At 51.7% G+C, this 17274-nt stretch overlaps 2 protein-coding genes across 3 annotated transcripts; one reads left to right on the forward strand and one right to left on the reverse strand.

Moving 5' to 3' along the window:
- Window positions 1-2904: 2904 nt before the first annotated feature.
- Window positions 2905-7251, reverse strand: TMEM176A (transmembrane protein 176A). The gene is made up of 7 exons (XM_032840209.1): window positions 7206-7251; window positions 6256-6457; window positions 5725-5835; window positions 4579-4635; window positions 4204-4425; window positions 3561-3671; window positions 2905-3196 (listed from the first exon to the last, which is right to left on the reverse strand). Exons 2-7 carry the CDS (start codon window positions 6451-6453, stop codon window positions 3140-3142), a joined length of 756 nt encoding a protein of 251 aa, XP_032696100.1. The 5' UTR covers window positions 6454-6457; window positions 7206-7251; the 3' UTR covers window positions 2905-3139.
- Window positions 7252-7689: 438 nt separating this feature from the next.
- Window positions 7690-15394, forward strand: TMEM176B (transmembrane protein 176B). 2 transcript variants are annotated; one of them, XM_032840210.1, is made up of 7 exons: window positions 7690-7882; window positions 10818-11029; window positions 12714-12824; window positions 13151-13207; window positions 13420-13650; window positions 14579-14698; window positions 15053-15394. In XM_032840210.1, the coding sequence occupies exons 2-7, from the start codon at window positions 10826-10828 to the stop codon at window positions 15143-15145; spliced, it is 816 nt and encodes a 271-aa protein (XP_032696101.1). In that variant the 5' UTR covers window positions 7690-7882; window positions 10818-10825; the 3' UTR covers window positions 15146-15394. The 2 variants fall into 2 exon arrangements, with proteins under 2 accessions (XP_032696101.1, XP_032696102.1); XM_032840211.1 differs by having other exon boundaries at window positions 10821-11029.
- The last annotated feature ends 1880 nt before the right edge of the window (window positions 15395-17274 follow it).

The raw sequence follows: 17274 nt of genomic DNA on the forward strand, positions 1-17274 counted from the left end.
CCTCTTCCTCCTTCTTCTTTTTTAACTAGGCTCCATGCCCACCACCCTGAGATCAAGACCTGGGCTGAGATCAAGAGTTGAACACTTAGCCAGCTGAGCCACCCAGGCGCCCCTGTTTTGCTTTTTAAAATGTCTCTTTTTTTATCTTTTCTCTGTTCTTATTTTGCATTAATTGAATTTCCTCATTCTATATTTTTCTCCAAGCAGAAATTTAAAGTTTTAAGATTTTTTTTTCCTATTCTTTCAGTAATTACTATTGAATTACTGAAACACTTAAATTTAGGTGTTAGGTGAATGAACACATGAATGAATGAGTTGACAAATGTTAAATATAATCAACATCTTTAATTTCTTTTCCAAACAGCATAAAGACCTCATACCCCTTTAATCTACTCATTCCTTGCCAGGACAGATGTGATATAATACTGCCCTTGACTGCTTTTGATACATTCTTTTTGTTCTCTGAAATGTAACTCTGATGTCTTTAAAGATTTTATTTATTTTACTTGAGAGAAAGCAGGAAGGGGAGCAGAGAGACAGGGAGAGAATCTCAAGCTGACTCTGGGCTGAGCATGGAGCCAGACACTGGGCTCTATCTCACCACCCTGAGATATGACCTGAGCCAAAAACCAAGAGTAGGATGCTTAACCAACCTAGCCATCCAGGCATCCTTTACTCTGATGTGTTTAGATGAGGATTTCTTTTTATTTATCCTGCTTTGTGTCTGTAGAGCTTCTTCTACCCAAGAATTTTTGCGTTTTATTAATTCAGAAAATTCCTCAGCCATTATATTTGATATTTCTCTTCTATTACTCTATTTCTTCCTCTTGGAATTCTGTCTATACCTCAGATCAAAGTGTCTCTTAAATTGCTATTTTCCATCTCTGTTTTTTATCTGAGCTGCATTTCAGATAACTCCATCAGACCTATCTTCCAATTTACTATTTCTCTCTGCAGCTATGTCTAATCTGTTTACTGGGGGGTTTATTTTAATTACTATAACTTTGAATTCTGGAGGTTCACTTTGGGATTAAAAAATCTGTCCAATAATTTTTTGCTGAGTTCTTACTTTTGCCAATACTTTAATTGCCTTTTTTTTTTTTTTTTGGAAAGATTTTATTTATTTGACAGAGAGACACAGTGAGAGAGGGAACACAAGCAGGGGGAGTTGGAGAGGGAGAAGCAGCCTCCCTGATGAGCAAGGAGCCCAATGTGGGGCTTGATCCTTGGACTCTGGGATCATGACCTGAGTTGAAGGCAGACACTTAATGACTGAGCCACCCAGGTACCTATTCAGCATGGTTATTAAATGCAGTTTTGGGTTACAGAATTTGACAGACACCTCCAGAGCAGTGAGCAGGAAAGCATTAACACAAAGGCTGCTCTTTACCAGGCCCTGCTTGGAGGGCTGGCTCTTATCTGCCTTCTCAGAATTTGGCTTTTGGAATGTTCTTATGCTGATAAGTTTTTGTTGTGTGCTTGCAGCGCTGAATTGTACCAAATCTGCTTGCCTAGACTTACACACAATGTGATTTCAGGTGGACACTTGCTTTTCTTCTGAGGATCTGTGTTGGTTGTGCAGGTGGAGAAAGTGCCTATGTGACCAGCCTCCAGTAAAAACCCTGGGCTCTGGGTCTTCAGTGTCCTTCCCTGAGCAGAAACACTGCATATGTGTTTGTAAGAGTGCTGACAATACTGCTACGTCCTTGAGCCCCTCCCCCCCATCTTGTTCATGTTTGCTAGATTAGAAATACTGGCCAAGGTCGGGATGGGGGGAGGCTTGTTTTGGAGATCCCCTATCTGTTAGAGATAACATAGTCTTTCCCTTTTCTGATGCACAGGAGTGTCACAAGCTCTAAACAAAGGGTTGCTGTAATTAGGAACACGCAAGCTGTCTGATGTGCACGTGAACCCTTTGATCTCACGACAGTGGCCTCCTTCATGTGTGATCACTCTGCAAAATCTGTGGACTAAGGTCTGGACATTGAGGAGAGTAACTCTGCAGCTGCCAGGGACCCCCCCGCCCCCACCCCCACCCGTCCATGAGCCTCAATAAAACTCTATATAAATTCTATGGAGTGGCCTCTGTGTTTTCTGGTCTCAAAGTGCTTCTCAGTTTGGGGAAACTTTACTGTCTTTCCCCCACCTTTGAACAGTGTTACTATGTGGTCTCAGTGGTGGGAGGATGTAGGACACCTGAACCCAGATTCCTCCAGAGTCCACCCAATATGCCTTCGTCCCTTGCTGACACTGCTATGGCTAAATGTAGCTGTGAGTACAACCCTGCAGAGAGTCCTATGGATCCTTCCAGTGGAACACTGAGTGTGTGCGTGCCTGCGGGACTCCCAAGCAGTTGGATACCAATTTCAGGACTCAGCACTCTGAATTCATGCTCCTGCTTCTACAGGGGCCTATTCAAGTTAGCCATGAACTTAAACCTACACGAATCGTGCTGTGTCTGGCAGTTGTGGGTACTTTCTCATGGGACAAATTCAGGGTTTCTATGTCATCGTCTGTCTTTAACAAATAATTTCCCAAGTGACGGCATCTTGGCGTTATGTCATCTATTTCTCACTATTTACAAACAACAACAACAACAACAACAACAACAACAAAAGTCCAATTCTCAGTTTGCCCTGCGTTCAGTCTCTTACATCTGAATTGTAGGGAGAGGGGCTCAGAGTCCCTGCCCCCTTTCACCTTCTGCCCGGGCATTTGGACCTCCAGTCCCAGAACCAGCCTCCAGGAGAGTTTACTTTCAAGGTTGGCAACTCCAAACCCAGATGCGGGGCTGGGAGATGGAGGACCTTGGTAGATTTGCACTGACCGCCTCCCCCCCCGCTCTCCAAGCCTTGCCCAGCCAAGAGAAGTCCCTGGAATAACTAAGCAAGAAGCTGGGAGAAACAACAAGATAGTTTATTGTCATCGCTCCTCATGAGGGGCTGTGAAGCAGGTGGGATGGTGAAGGTGAGCCAGAAATGGGCAACACTGGTATCATGATTGGTAGCCGTGGCCGTGGTGGCGGTGGGGGTGGCGGAAGGACAAGTGGAGCTAGTGCAGGCTCCTTCCCCAGACCGGTCCTTCTCCCAGGAGCCAGAGGCAGGGATGCCCAGTCCAGAGAGAGTCCAGGCATGAACACTCAGGAGAAGCACAGCTGGGTTTCCCTCACTTCCAGCAGTTTTTTCTGGTCTGTTTCTTAAGGGAGGCAGAGGGGCAAAATAGCATGGGGAGAGGAGGTGCAAATTCTTTCCTCCAGAGCAGCTTCATTCTGGAGCCCACCAGATAAGCACTAGCCTCACAGTACCTGATGCCAAGACCCCCAGCGTCCCCACATGGATACAGACTTTCCTGGCTTCCTGGGGGTCTTAGTCCCGGGGGGCCACTTGGTCAGGGACAGGGGCTCTCTGGGCCAGGCCCCCACTGAGGTAGAAAGACAGGCACGATGCCCCTTGGGGCTCACTATAAGGGTCCTTTTCCCTCCCCAAGCCACGTCTTCTCCATCTCTGCTCGTCTGGACACCCCTGCTGCCCAACACACAGACCCGCGCTTTAGGGACTCACCTTCTCACGTTGGGACCTTCTCCAGCAGTACAGACAGAGGGGGACCAGGGATGCCAGAAACAACAGAACCCAGACACTCAACAGCATGGCCTGAAAGCTTATGAACAGGGCCTGGGGACAGAGGGCCAGTCACTGTGCCATCTGCTCTGTGCTCTCCCTCATTTCCAACACAGGGCCTCTCTCCCCCGCTTCATCCTTACACCCGCAGCTTCTGGCGGGGCTGAGGAAGGAGCTGTGCGTGAGGGAGGGGGTGTTCACGAGTCCAGCACACAGAGAGCAGCCAGAAACACCTCCTCTCGGGCCTCGGCCTCCTCCTCGGAACAGAGATGGGCTCGGGCTACGATTCGGTGTCCCCGCAGCCCCGAGGCTGGAGAGGACCCAGGAAGGTTGTGCACGTAATCCTTCTGGAGCACTGCGCACCCCTGCAGCACTGGTTCATTTATGATCATTTTAGGCTTCGCGTGTCCAAAGAGTCTGGAACACCCCCAACAACGGGGACTGTTTCCAGTCTGTTCAGTGCCACAGCTGCGGTGACAGCAGTCTAGCTGGGTGTGCAGAACAGGGGACCCGGCCTTGCTCTTGCATCTTGGCCCTCCCCGCCCAGAGCCTGCCGCCCCCCTTCCTCCGCCCACCCCCCACCTACCTTCAGCATGCTCAGGTAGGAAAGGCACAGGTGCAGTCTTCTGGTTTCTTCTGGACTTGGGGTGGTCTGGGGCACGGCGGCCCAGGACAAACCCGTCGAGGAGACTTGACAGATATGGTCTCTAAAATGAAACTTGTACTCGTGGAAATAACGAGCCCCAATGACGACGGCGGCGATAGCCGTGGAGAAAGCTGCCAGGGCGAACAGGGTCCTCAGCAAGGCCTGGTGAGGAGAGGAGGCAGAGTGAGACCCGAGAGACTCCGTCTCCAGGAGCCCAGCTGGGGAGAGACGGGCACGCTCTGGGCAGGAGGCTGGGCAGGGGTGGCCTCTAGCTTCTGGGCCTGGCGTCCCGCCCCTGCCTTTCCCCAAACTCACCCAGTACATGCCGCCCCGTTTCTTGTAAATGAAGGCGACGGCTCCAGCCAGCACAGCCTGGGGAGAAAGGGAAGCAGGACCGGGGCTAGCACAGGCGACGCAAGCCCTCCAGCTGTCTGCGTCCATTTCCCTCGGTAACCCCCACAGACAGAGCCAACCATCCGCCCGTCCTTCCTGGGGACACTCCATGTGGACCTAAGGTTTTGAGCTAAGCTTTGTTGTCTGTTATTTGTTGTTTGTTGTCTGCCTTTCTGGGTTAAACTCCTGAGGCGTCAGGACCCTCTGATTTAGTGACATCGAAGAGCCTTCCTTCCCTTCTCCTTCCCTTCTCCAAAACCGTCCTTTTAAAGCAATGGTGCTTTATGGGGGTTCCGATGGGGGCGCAGAAGCCCTAGGTTGTTGGAGAAGCTCTCCGTGCAGGATGGGTCTGTGGGTGGCCTCTGGTCCAGGCGCCTGTCCCGGCAGTGCCCGCCACCTGGGCTGACAGAACAGGACGTCTGGGGCATCCTGGAGGATGGAGACTTGAATCCCGTTTGGCGATGCTAGAACTAATCTGAGTGTTTTGCCATTGGAGGGGACCAGGATGATTATTCTGGCTCTTCTCTCCATCAATATGCTGTGAGTGCGGGTGTGCCGAAGGGCCTCTCGGTGCTACCACCACCTGCCCCCGAGCCCCAGATCGCACACACGCATCTGTGGACGTTCGCCACTGTTGTTCCGTGGCACCCACTGGATTCCCCCCACATGGAGGACCTGCAGAGGACAGTGGGAAATGACCAGGGGTTGCCCTCGTCTTGTAGAGTATATACACACTCCAGTACGTTCTGCTTGCCTAACTCAGGGCAAGTGTCTGGAAATGAGCTGGGTCCCAGGTCTTTGGCCGATGTTTGCTGCTGAACATGGTGGGGAGGCGGCCAGGCTGGCGGGAAACCGTGACCACTGGCCGGGTGACTTTGGTCAGACCACCGTTTCCCTCGGCTATTTTCTCATCTGTAGAAACAGGGAATCAGCCTCGATAACTTCGGGGCTTTTCGACTAGTGACACATTTTACAGTATCCTGGTGATGATGGTGATGGTCTGTCCCCTCTGACAGGAGGCTAATCTGCCCCTTCCTGGCCCGTCCACCATCTACCTGCCCGACTCACCACAGCCCCTGTCCAGAGGGCAGCTCCGGAGTCACGCAAGGTGCAGGAGTGGAAGAAGTAGAGGAAGCCTCCCAGGGTGCCACTCAGCACCCCCAGCACGACCTGCACCACCTGGAGGGAGACAAAGAGCCTGAGGACGTGGCTCCCAGACTCCTGGGCCCAGGAGTCACCTCCAGGTGTGAACAGCTGGAACCACAAGAGAGTGTGGGGAGGGGGCGGGGAGGGGGCGGAGCCCACACTGGGTCAGGCAGAGGGAGAGGGTGGCTCAGGGCTCCACCGAGTAGGACTTTAAATGGCCATGGCCCTCCTGCACCCTCTTAGCCCAAAGCCCACCCTCCTTCAGCTTTCACTGAGAAGGACGGTGAGTGAGTAAAAGAGTCAGAAACGGAGCACAGGCGATCCGGATTTCTAAGAAGATAGAACTGGCTGAGTTTCCAGTTCGGAGAGGCTGGCCATGAGTGTGCACAGCAGAAGCAGGGTCCTCTTTCCCTGACACAGGGAGCCTGAGGGCCCTTCTGGGCCCCTACTCACCCAGGAGGCCACCAGCAGCCGGCTCCGGCCCCCGGTCCGGGAGATGGCGTCCGGGGTGGGGGACCGAAGCTGGGAGCACACGTGTAGCAAGAGCGTGGCCAGAGCTGACTCCTGGTGGATGTGCACGTCGATGCGGGTGGGCTCTGGGGCCCCAGGGGCCACCTCACCACTGTCAACTGTCTCCATGTTTGCGGACATCTGTCTGAGAGAGAGGAAGGGGGAGGGACAGCGAGGAAAAGTTGGCAGACGACATGTTCAAAGATCCCATTGGACTTTGAAGCTGGTGGGGGTCCCTGTCACAGAACAAAGTTGCTGGCCCTTTCTCAAGGGTGTTGGGTCAGGACGGCCTGGCCGTGCTGGTGTTGTTGCGATGGCCGAGCCCGCTGGAGCCTCCCCCTTCACCCCAGGTCTACTGTCCCCTCATCCTCCCACCGCGTTAGGGTCTGGACCAAGCAATGCCCCACAGTCCTCACCTCTCCACCCTCTTCCGCCAGCCTGCCATCCCGATCCCCACCCTGAGGCATCAGGCTGTGGGGCTGAACCCCAGGGCCCCGCTTCTGAACCCCAGAACCCCAGGTCCTGTTGCTGCAGCTACTGTGCAGACGGGCCTGGAGACACCCCTCAGCCCCTAAATACCTCCCTGTCCACCAAGAGTCATGGCTCTGCCTGGCCTATTCAAGTTGCTGTCCGCCCCTCGCCCCCAGCAATGAAGGGACACGCTGTGGGTGAAGGTGGAGGGCAAGGCCAGGCAGACTGGGCATCAAGCAGGGACACACTGGCCTCTGCTCCTGCCGCCTTCCCGGAGTCCATTCTCCACTGGCGGTTGGTCCCTCCCTCCCTCCATCCCCAGCAAGCTCTGGGCCAGGCTTTGGAGGCCTGTGAGGGGTTGGGTGGGGAGTCCGGCGAGGAGGGGTCCTGGAAAAGGCCTGCCTGGCTGTCAACCGCCTCACCTTCTCTCCTTAGGAACCCCTGCGGGTGAGTGTGCCTGCAGCGATGGCCGGCTGGGCTGGGCTGGCCTGGGCTGGAGCTGGAAACCCAGGGAATGGAGGAGGAGGTTGGTGGAACACCAGAAGGGCAGGGTGGGGGAGGGGCGTGGTGAACTTCAGCATCCTTTGGAGAAGACAGCCTGGCAGAGGGGCCCCCGTGTGGGGGGTTTCCAGCTGCCTGCCCATCCCTGGGCTCCAGCCTAGAGCGTGCGTGAGAGGTGGGAGGCCTGGGAGCCCAAAAAGCTGAAGAGCCCTGGGAAAGCCCGGGAAGCTGTCTTCTCCCCAATGACCACTTGGGCAGGTACTTTCTGAACACGGGTCTGTGGCTGCTGTGGGTGTGGGCCCCATCTGTGTTGTGAGAGTCAGTCGGAGTACGTGTGTGTGTGTGTTTGTGTGTGTGTGTGTGTTTATACTCACATGCGTGCACTCTGCCTTTCTCACCAGCCTGGTTATCAACTCAAGACGGAATCCCCCTAGAGGGGCCCCGTTGCCCCAGCTGTTTTCTGGGAAGTTGCAAAGCTGAAGGTCAGACCTTCCTCCCTCCACGCCTTCCCTCTACTCTTCTCTTTCCCAACTACAGGTCCTCAGCTGCGGGTGGATCCTCCCAGGCCTGCTCTGCTGAGGCTCCCAGAGGACAGCAGGTGAGCAGGGCCCCACAGGCCAGGTGGCCCCTTCCCAGGAGACTCTCACCATTGGACCTTGCTCTCTTGAGGAATCTCCAAGGCCGGTCCCCAAAGCCCCCATCCTATCTCCCAGGATGCTGCTCTCTCCTCATTCCCATTTCCCACAGGACTTGCTAGGGGTGCGGAGGGATGCCCTCGACAGGGTGTGACCTGTGTGGGGGCGTGTGTCTGGCTGCAGAAGCCTCACTGGGCCTGCCCGGTGCAGTGGCTGATGCTCAGGCGGCTGGGTGGTGAGAGCTCCTCCAGAGTGAAGCCGGAAGGTGGAGGGCCCCGGATGTGGCACGGGTCCTGCTCCTCTCTCCCCAGCCCCAGAAACACTGGGAAGAGCAGGGCAGAGAGAATGGCCAGAGCAGCAGGGACAAGCCTCACACCGTGGAGCCCAGGGGGCATGGGAGGAGAGTCCTCACGGGACCGGCCTGGTCCAGCAGACAAGCAGGGGGCTTGGCTGAGCCTGGGTTGGAGTGTGGTGGGGGAAGTGGTGGTGCCCAGGGGCTTAGGGAGCTGGAGCCCAAGGCACATTCAGGGCTGCCTCATGATGCTGGCTCCTGCGGCCCAAGGGGGAGATCTGGCTGATCCAGGGCACGCATCCTTGAGTGTATCAGTGAACAAATCTGAACCTACTTGTGCATCTGCAGAATTGTCCAACACCTGTGCTTTATACTCTGCCTTTAGAGTACCACTCTGCCCAGGTGGGTACAAGAATGACACTGCTCTGAAGGACATAGAATACAAGGGAAGACTCTAGGGTCGCCATCTTGCTGATGTTAGAATTGTTACAACGGTCATGATTTCCATCAGGGATGCTGAAGGAGGATGCCCATTAGAATTACTGCGGAGGATTGCTTTTGGGGCTGGGCAAGTTGATTCCAAAGTGCGTATGGAGACGTAACCTACCAAAAAATGCAATAAAAGAAAAAATAACATGGGGGGGGGTCACGAAACAGTTCGATTAAATATTAAACTCCATCCTCGTCATTAAAATCATGGTGATGGTGCCTAACTCACCACACTCAACAATAGAATAGAAAGACTAGAATAGATCTGAATTCCCAGGAGAATTTTGTTTTTGCTCAGGAGAACATTTTAAATCAGTAGGAGAAAGATAATATATTCCTCGAACAGAACATACCCTTCAGAAGTTAACCATCTGGGGAAAGAAACCCCACAGCAACTTGGATCTGTACCTTCCAACTTACAAGATAAACCCCAGATGGATCAACATTTAAATGTGAAAACTGAAAGCATAACACTACTTAGAAGAAAACAGGGGAGAATTATTTTATAATCTTGATGTGGGAAAGTCCTTTTTAAGTATGATATAAAACCCAGAAATCAGAATAAAGATGGAAACTGGTTAACCAGAAAATGATCAGAAATTGTAAAGAAATATCTGGAAATCCTGTCACAGATGATAATTTTTCGAATACCCGAGATCCTATACAAAACATAGCAGTAAAACAAGAAGGACTTGGCTATGAACAGAGAGCTCACAAAAGAAGGAAAAAACAGTGTCTTAAACATATGAAAAGATGACCAGTCCACTATCACTCATCATAAGAGAACTATAGATTGAAACTATACTGGGATAGTCCAGAAAGCTGATCAGTGGTTGCCTTGGGCTAGAGGTTGAGGGGTTTATTGGGGACAGAACATTATGGAATTTTTTGCAAAGAGAAATGTTCTCTACCGTGATGGTGGTTGGGGTTGTACAGATGTATGAATTTGTCAAACCTCACTGAGATGCCCCCTGAAAAGGGGGCATTTTGCTGCATAAAACTGATTAAAATCAGTTTAAAATAATAAGATGTAATTTTCCTGATAGACATTTGAAAAAGATTAAAAAATTTGCTGACACCTCCTGCTGGCCATGGAGAGGGGCAGTGGATGTGCTTTGACCTTGCTTCTGCTTGTGGATGGCATGGGGTAGCCCCACACAGGGCAGTATCTATTAAAAGGACACATGCATGTTCCCATTGACCTGGTAATTCCCCATTGTTTGCAAGAGGAAATCGATGTCTATCAATAGGGGCTGACTGTGGGGCACCTGGGTGACTCGGTTAAGCCTCTGCCTTTGGCTTGGGTCAAGATCCTATGGGCCTGGGATGAAGCCTCACATTGGGCTTCCTGCTCTGAGGGGAGCCTGCTTCTCTCTCTCTCCCTCTCTCACTCCCCCTGTTTATGCTCTCTCTCTCTCTTCTCTCTTTCTCTCAAATAAATAAATAAAATTTTTAAAAAATAAGAGCCTGCTGGAAACGATCATGATGCATTCCGATAATGGAACGCTGTGCAGCCAGACACATGAGTGAGAAAGCATTTCATGGACTGATGTACAATTATCTTCAAAACATAGTTCGGTGAACATATCATTGTGTAGATGGTGTGTTTAGTCTCCTGCTCTTTGTGGGAAAAGGGGGAGGAGAATATATTTTATATGCTTTCCTATACAAAAAAAGTCATTGTAGGATATGTAAAAAATGATAACTTTAGTTTCCAACTAGAAGGAAACTAGGTGACTGGGAAAGAAAGATGGGAGGGAGGGTTTTAAAGGTATATCCTTTTGTATCTTTTGAATTTTTTAACCATATGGAAGTATTATGTATAAATATATATACTAAGTCCCTGAACTAATTCAGATTCCTTTCCTTGCCCAACCAGAGACCCAGACAGACTGTGTCAGACCATTCTGGGGAGAGGTCCAGGAATATATGCGGTGAAGAACTCTAGAGGTGATTTGGGTTTGCATCCCAGATTAAGGCCACTGTGACACTGCTACCTGCTCTGGGAAGACCCTTTGGATCTTGACAAGGGACTGTTCTCTCCCTTTACTCATGCAACATATTCCTTTTTATCTTCGCTGCTTCCCAGACCTCACTTTTGTACCACTTCTTCCCAGCAGGCAGGATGACCCAAAACGTGGTGACCGTGAATGGGGTCGATGTGGCCTCTACGCTGTCCCAGCCCAGCCACATCAACATCCACATCCACCAGGAATCAGCTTTGGCTCAACTGTTAAAAGCTGGGGCTTCCTTGAAGGAGGTCTTTTCTCACCCTTGGGACACGGCCCCTTCCAAGGCCAGGATGAGCTACGGGCAGCTGACATTGGGGGTAAGAAGAGTGGGAGCTACAGAGGATGGTAACTCCCCTTCAATGGGTTGAAAAAAAAAGTGGGTTGAGTCCTCATGAGAACTTACCCTTTGTATCTCAACTTTTTTTGGGAAAAGAAAGTTTTGGTAGATTGCCCCACACATTTAGATGGAAAAGAACAATGGGCCTCTTCGTTGGTACAGTGGGGGTGGTCCCAGCAGGAGGTGGGGGACAGGTGACTGTTAGCGGAATTTCATGGAACCCAGGTGGACTGAGGGCCCGAAGATGAGGGCAATATTATAGGCACTTCGGGGAAAACTACAGAGAGTCCTTAGGCTATAGCCTAAAAACGCTCAGCATCCGTCAGAAGGGATCACACCACCATACACATGCCTAGAATGAAAGGTAGAGCAGGTAACATTCCTAGGGTTCGACCTGAGGCAGTTGGCATCTGAGCCAGACCTTGTGTGGAGGAAGAGTATGTGTAGACAGATAGAGGTGAAAGATGGAAGGAAAGGAATGCCAGTCAAGAAAAATGGCAGGAGCAGGGTTGAAGAAGCCAGAAAGCACTGGTCAAGTTCTTTCAGAGTGAAGAGAATGGGACTCAGGGCAGATCGGACTAGAAATGCAGCCCAGGGCCCTACTGCTTGACTGACAAGGTGAGAAGTGTCCTGAATTAGCGTCAGTAGTGGGAAGGCTGCCTCCCTGTTTACGAACCTGCCTCCTAGCCAGGAAGTGACCAGGGAATAAGGGTGGAGGGTCTGCGCCTGCCTGGGCCCAGCAGAAATGACAAGGAGAGAGAGGAGTTTCCATCATCTGCAGATGACATCTCCATGACTTGGGGGTGAGTGGGCTCGGGGTACAAGGAAGGAGAGGAATCCAAGAACATGGTGAGGTTTGGCGTGTTGGTGACCAGGAGCCAGAGGGCCTGGAAGGTGGCAAGGCAGACACTGGAAGTGCGAGCGAGGAGTGGAACTTGGATGTGACAGATCTGAGGTGCTGGTGGGCTGAGCAGGTGGTGACTCCCAAGAGGGAGTGACAGCCGGGTTCTCCAGGAAGCAGACGAGAGTCAGAGTGAAATGTGCCAAAGTTCTGTTGGAGGGTCACACCTAGGAATGAGAAAGGAGGGAGAGAGACTGGGCAAGGGGAGCCACCAGATCCTGACGCAGGCCTGATGAGGGCCTGTGAGGAGCTCGGGGGCAGGGACGGCCTCTTCATGGGAGAGCTGCGTTGGGTGGAAATGGCTGTTGCATTCACTGCCTGCTTCACCAAGGGCTGGGTGGCTGGGTGGCCGTCCCCGAAGAGTACCTGTGGCTTGAAAGGTGAAGGGACCCTGGAGCTGACGAGCCCTGAAGGCCGCCCACTGACCCTCCTTCTTGAAAGGGGTCCTCTCGGCTTCTCCTGGACAAGATGGTGGGATTCTTAAGGGGGAATGAGGAGAAAAAAGTGGGACTCATCCAGTGGGATGACCAAAAGTGGAATTGAGGAAAAAGTAATGATAAAAAGCCAGTCATGTCAAAGGGAGGGGAAGAGTCATGACACGCTGCTTCGTGGATGTGAAGGCGACAGAACCTTCCATAATCAGAGGTGCAGAGAGGTCAAGACAGGAAAAGGAGAGGACAGCCAGCTAGGCGGGAGCTGGGTGGCCTGTCCTGGGGCGTCTGGGCTGGGGGGAAGGGAGTTGGCTTCTCACTCTGTCTTGCAGGTGATCCAGATCCTGCTGGGGGCTGTAAGCTGCGCTCTGGGAGTGCTGCTCTCCTTCGGGCCCTGGACTAAGCTGCGTGCCTCTGGCTGTGCCTTCTGGGCAGGGTCTGTGGTGAGTGAGGAAGGGGCTGTAAGCCTGGTGTCAGGCAAGTGGTTCTGGGCAAGGGATCTGGGGCAGGGATTTGGGGAAGAAACCAAAGACCCGGATCCGAATGCCCTTTGCCATGAGGAAGCGGCCTTAAGGGGCGAGGGAATCCCTGTCACTCCCTTCTGAAGGCGACGCTGGGCAGGCAGGGCAGCTGTGATGGAGTCCTGTCCATATGTTCCGTGTCTTTGCCAGTCCCTTGGATCCTGCTTCGAATCGGCTCCTGGGAATGGGTGGGGTGGTCGCTTCAGGAGAGTAAACTAGAGGCCTTTTCTGGCGTCTTCTCTCTTCAGGCTATTGTAGCAGGAGCTGGGGCCATCGTCCATGAGAAGCACCGGGGCAAACTCTCCGTGAGTCTTGGGTGTCCTCTGCCCCCTCCTATTCTGTTTTTCTGCTCTATGTTTCTGTCTTCTTCCTTTTGGTTCGTAATGTCTCAGGATCTTATCTGGAGGGCTGGGGAGGGCTTCCTGGGGAAGGAAGTGAGGAAGAAGAGACAGGTTTGGGGCCAGGACCTCATGGCTCTCACTAAGGAGGTTCTGTACCCTGCACTTTTCCCTTCTAGGGCTGTGCATCAGGTCTGCTAACGCTGGCCAGTGTCGCCACGGCCGTGGCTGCCCTTGTCCTCTGTGTGAACAGCCTGACCATGCCAATTGATGGTTTCATTTACATCGATTCCGCCTGTGACTCCCCAGATCTTCCCAGCACGACTGCTGGGTACAAAGAGAGGTGGCAAAGGACTCGCACATCATGGTGGAATGAAGAGAGTTGCAGAGCCTACATGCAAATGCTGATGGTGAGAACGGGGTCCAGTCTTCCGGGACCCACACAACGGTCTGTTCCCAAGGAGCTGGGGCACTAGCAGGCAGAGACGTAGATTCTTGGAGTGTGGGCCTCATCCTAGTCTGTGGTTCAGGAGGTTTTAACTTAAGCTGGAGACATTTCTCAGACCCTCATGGCATAAGAATTTCTGACTCAAAGGGGATGACGTGCAAAGAGCAGTTAATGAGGATGTCACGGAACATCCTTCTATCTTTACCGGTATGCAGCTGTCCTAGTTACCTACTGCTGCATAACACAACACCCAACATGCTGTGGCTGAGGGTCGTCATATATCATTACTTCTCCCAGTCTGTGGGCTGGCTGGGCTCAAAGCAGTCTTCCCTTGGGTTTTCTCATGCAGTTGCAGTCAGACGTCAGTGGGGGTTGGGGGTGAGGCCATCTGAGAGCTTGATCAGGTCGGATCTTCAAGATGGCGGGATGTCCAAGATGGCGCTCACATGGCTGGGAGCTCAACGAGGCTGTCCACCAGAGAGCCTACAATGGCTTCTCCATCTGGCTTGGGCTTCTCCTGGCATCTCAACTAGCTTCCAACAGGAAGTCTCTCACTGCGAATATTTCAGGAGGTGGGAAATGGAAGCCACCAGGCCAATGAGAGGCTACCCCTATGACTGGCTTAGTGTCACCTCCACTGTACCTTGTTGTGCAAAACAGTTACAAGCTGTTCCAGATTCTAAGGGTGGAGAAATAGACCCAGCTCTTCACAGGGTGTGGTCAGGTCACATGGCAGACAAGCCAATGGGGTGGATGCTATGGCTGCCCCATGGTTGGAAACTGGTCAGTTGGACAGAGTCTGGTATCTGGCCGGGTTGATAAGGTGATAGCAAGAGCAGAATCAGAGGAGCAGACTCCTGACTGTGTCATTTTGCTTCCTGCATCTCCAGGATTTGTTCCTAGGCATCTGTGCTCTGCTCCTGGCTGTCTGTGTCCTGCAGCTGATCATATCCTTGGCTTCCCTGAGCATGGGGCTTCGAAGCTTGTGTGGCCAGAGCTCCCGGCCCCTGGTGAGCTGTCAGGGAGGGACCGGGGAAAGAATGGGTTTGTTTGGTGACGCTCTGGGAACAGGGAGGGACATCAGGGCCAGGAGCATCACTCAGCTTCTTTCCAGCACTCAGCTGTGTCCTTTGCCATTTGGGGAGCGTGTGCTAGCACCGTGTTTGGGTTAGCTGCTGCCCTCCACCCCTTCAGGACCTCCTTTGTGCTTCCTGTCCCAGATCTCTGGGTAGCTCCCCCTCCTCTGTACCTTTTCCTTCCCCTCCTTCTTTCTTTTACCTGATTTCAAGTTCTAGGAAGCTAACTAGGCCCCATCTTTTCTCCAGCAATGATTGATTTCCCTTGTTTTTGTTTTTGTTTTTCAGAATGAGGAAGGGTCAGAGAAAAAGCTACTGGGGGAAAACTCAGTGCCTTCCTCCCCTGCCAAGGAGAAGACTGTGGCTACCGTCATCCTGTGAGCTGCTGCAGAGCCTGCCTGGGCCTCCGCATGCCTTCGGCCAGAGTAGCCCAGGGCCTCTGGAGAGGACAAAGTCCCCTCCCCAGGACCCCTCACTGCCCTGCCTCTCCCACTTGCCTGTCCTTTGGTCACTGTTCCAGCCTCCTCCTCTTCCCACTCCAATGGCCTCAATTCAAGGAACAGGTGTTGTCACCTTTTCTCCAATGCTGATTAAACAGAAACAACAGGAAAAATAATTTTGGCCAGAAAAGAGGTGGTCTCCCTTGCTTCTGCTCATGGTGTGCCATGAAAATGCCTTTCTCTGTGCTGATATGTTTGGCTTTAAATGAGGGCCAGTTTGAGATATGGAAACAAGGTCCCAGTAAGACTAAATTTAATTATGTTCCACTCTATATCCCAAGTGGCAAACTTCTTTTTTACGATTTCCTTGTGTTCAAAGTAAAGCGAAAGTAACTCTCATACACTTAGAATCTTTTTGCCTGCTGAGATTGTCTTTAAGCATCTGTAATTTTGACTATAACTTTCTGGGCGGGGGTTATAGAACTATGTGAGGCATGAAACAAGACTGTTTCCTTTCTCCTTCCCTCTCTCCCTCCCTCCCTCCCTCCCTCCCTTCTTCCCTTCCTTCCTTCCTTTCTTCCTTTCTACAGTAGAGTTTATTCGCTCTCCACACCTGCACACATGCACACACACACAAACACACACATTCTCACACACCCCCGCATTATTTTTCACTTTCTTTTTAAATGATATGAAGAATTTAAAAAACAGTTTTCATTTTCTTTATACTTCTATTAATATATACTATGCATATACAGATATAAGCATTTCTGAAGGGTAAGGAAGCAGGTTATGGTCTTTAGAATTAACAAATGATTGTTATTCTGGCCTTTTTTTTTCTTCTGATTCCAACACCGTCGAGAGGCTAGCATCTCCGTGTGGCTTCATGAAATCTCCGTGAGGTAGGGTTTATCCCTCCTTGGCAGACCACAGGGGAAGAACTAGTCTTCAAATCCAGGCAGACTGCCCCCGAGGCCCCACCTTCACCCACCGCACAGTGCTGCCTCACGGGGCCATGCTGAGCAGGTGCAGAGCAGGCCTGCGTCTCTCTCCCCAGGGCTCCCTCGCCGCCTAGTCCGTAGACAGAGGTTTGTAAATAAGCTTGTGTAAGAAAAGGCCACAGAGATGCCCCAGAAGTATGTTCAGAGTATTGGAAAGGGGTTGGCAAATTTCACCCTGAGGGTCCAATCCGGTCTGTCGCTTATTTCTCTAAATAAAATTTTATTGAAACACAACCACAGCCATTTGCTCACACACTGTCTACGCTCCAAGGGCAGAGGTGAGCAGTCTTAACGGAGACTGAATGGGTCACAAAGCCTGAAAGCTTTACTACCAGGTCTTCTGGGAACCCCAGGGGCGTGGGGGGGGGAGTGGCTAGTTTTATCGGGTGATGGACGGGAGCCTCAAGTGTGAATCTGCCTGGCCTGTGGCATAGGCAACTCGGGGCGACTTGGAGAGCTGGCTGGAGATACGCACTCTGCCCCACCCCAGACCCACTGAATCAAAATTTCCATTTTCACAAGATGCACAAGGTGGTCCTTCCTGGGCTGAGTGCAGTTTGAGAGGCGTGGGGAGAGATGATCCTACGTGGCTGACTTGCTGGGCATATTCAGATATGGAACGAACCTCCTTGCATTTCATCATTTCGTTTTAATTCTTTGTGAGAACTCGGTAGATGCTGTTAATTTCTGTGCACCAGTGTTTCTATACCAGTCCATTTATGGCCAGATCAGATAGAAATGTTTTTCATTTTTCATACTAAATATCATGTAAATAAATGTCAGCTTGGTAGTTTTTTGGTTTTTTGTTTGTTTGGTTTTGTTTTTTGGATGTTTTTGCATGAAATAGTCTTTTAATGTCGGAGTCTGGCAACTTCTTTTTTCCCCCTGGAAGTTGCTAAGTCTCTGAGGGAAGGTGGTGCTGCTCCCTCTCTCTGGCCCTTTTCTCCCCATCCCGTGACTAGCCCTGGAAGTTTCTGAATCTTGTCCTTTTTTGTAGGAAATCAGATGCCAAACCCTTCTCTCCTGCTTTTGTTTACTTAGAAAAGCCCCCAGTTATTGGTCTGTCTGC

This window comes from Lontra canadensis, unplaced genomic scaffold, assembly GCF_010015895.1.
Source record: "Lontra canadensis isolate GAN:19392208 unplaced genomic scaffold, GSC_riverotter_1.0 scaffold111, whole genome shotgun sequence".
NCBI classification, from domain to species: domain Eukaryota; kingdom Metazoa; phylum Chordata; class Mammalia; order Carnivora; family Mustelidae; genus Lontra; species Lontra canadensis.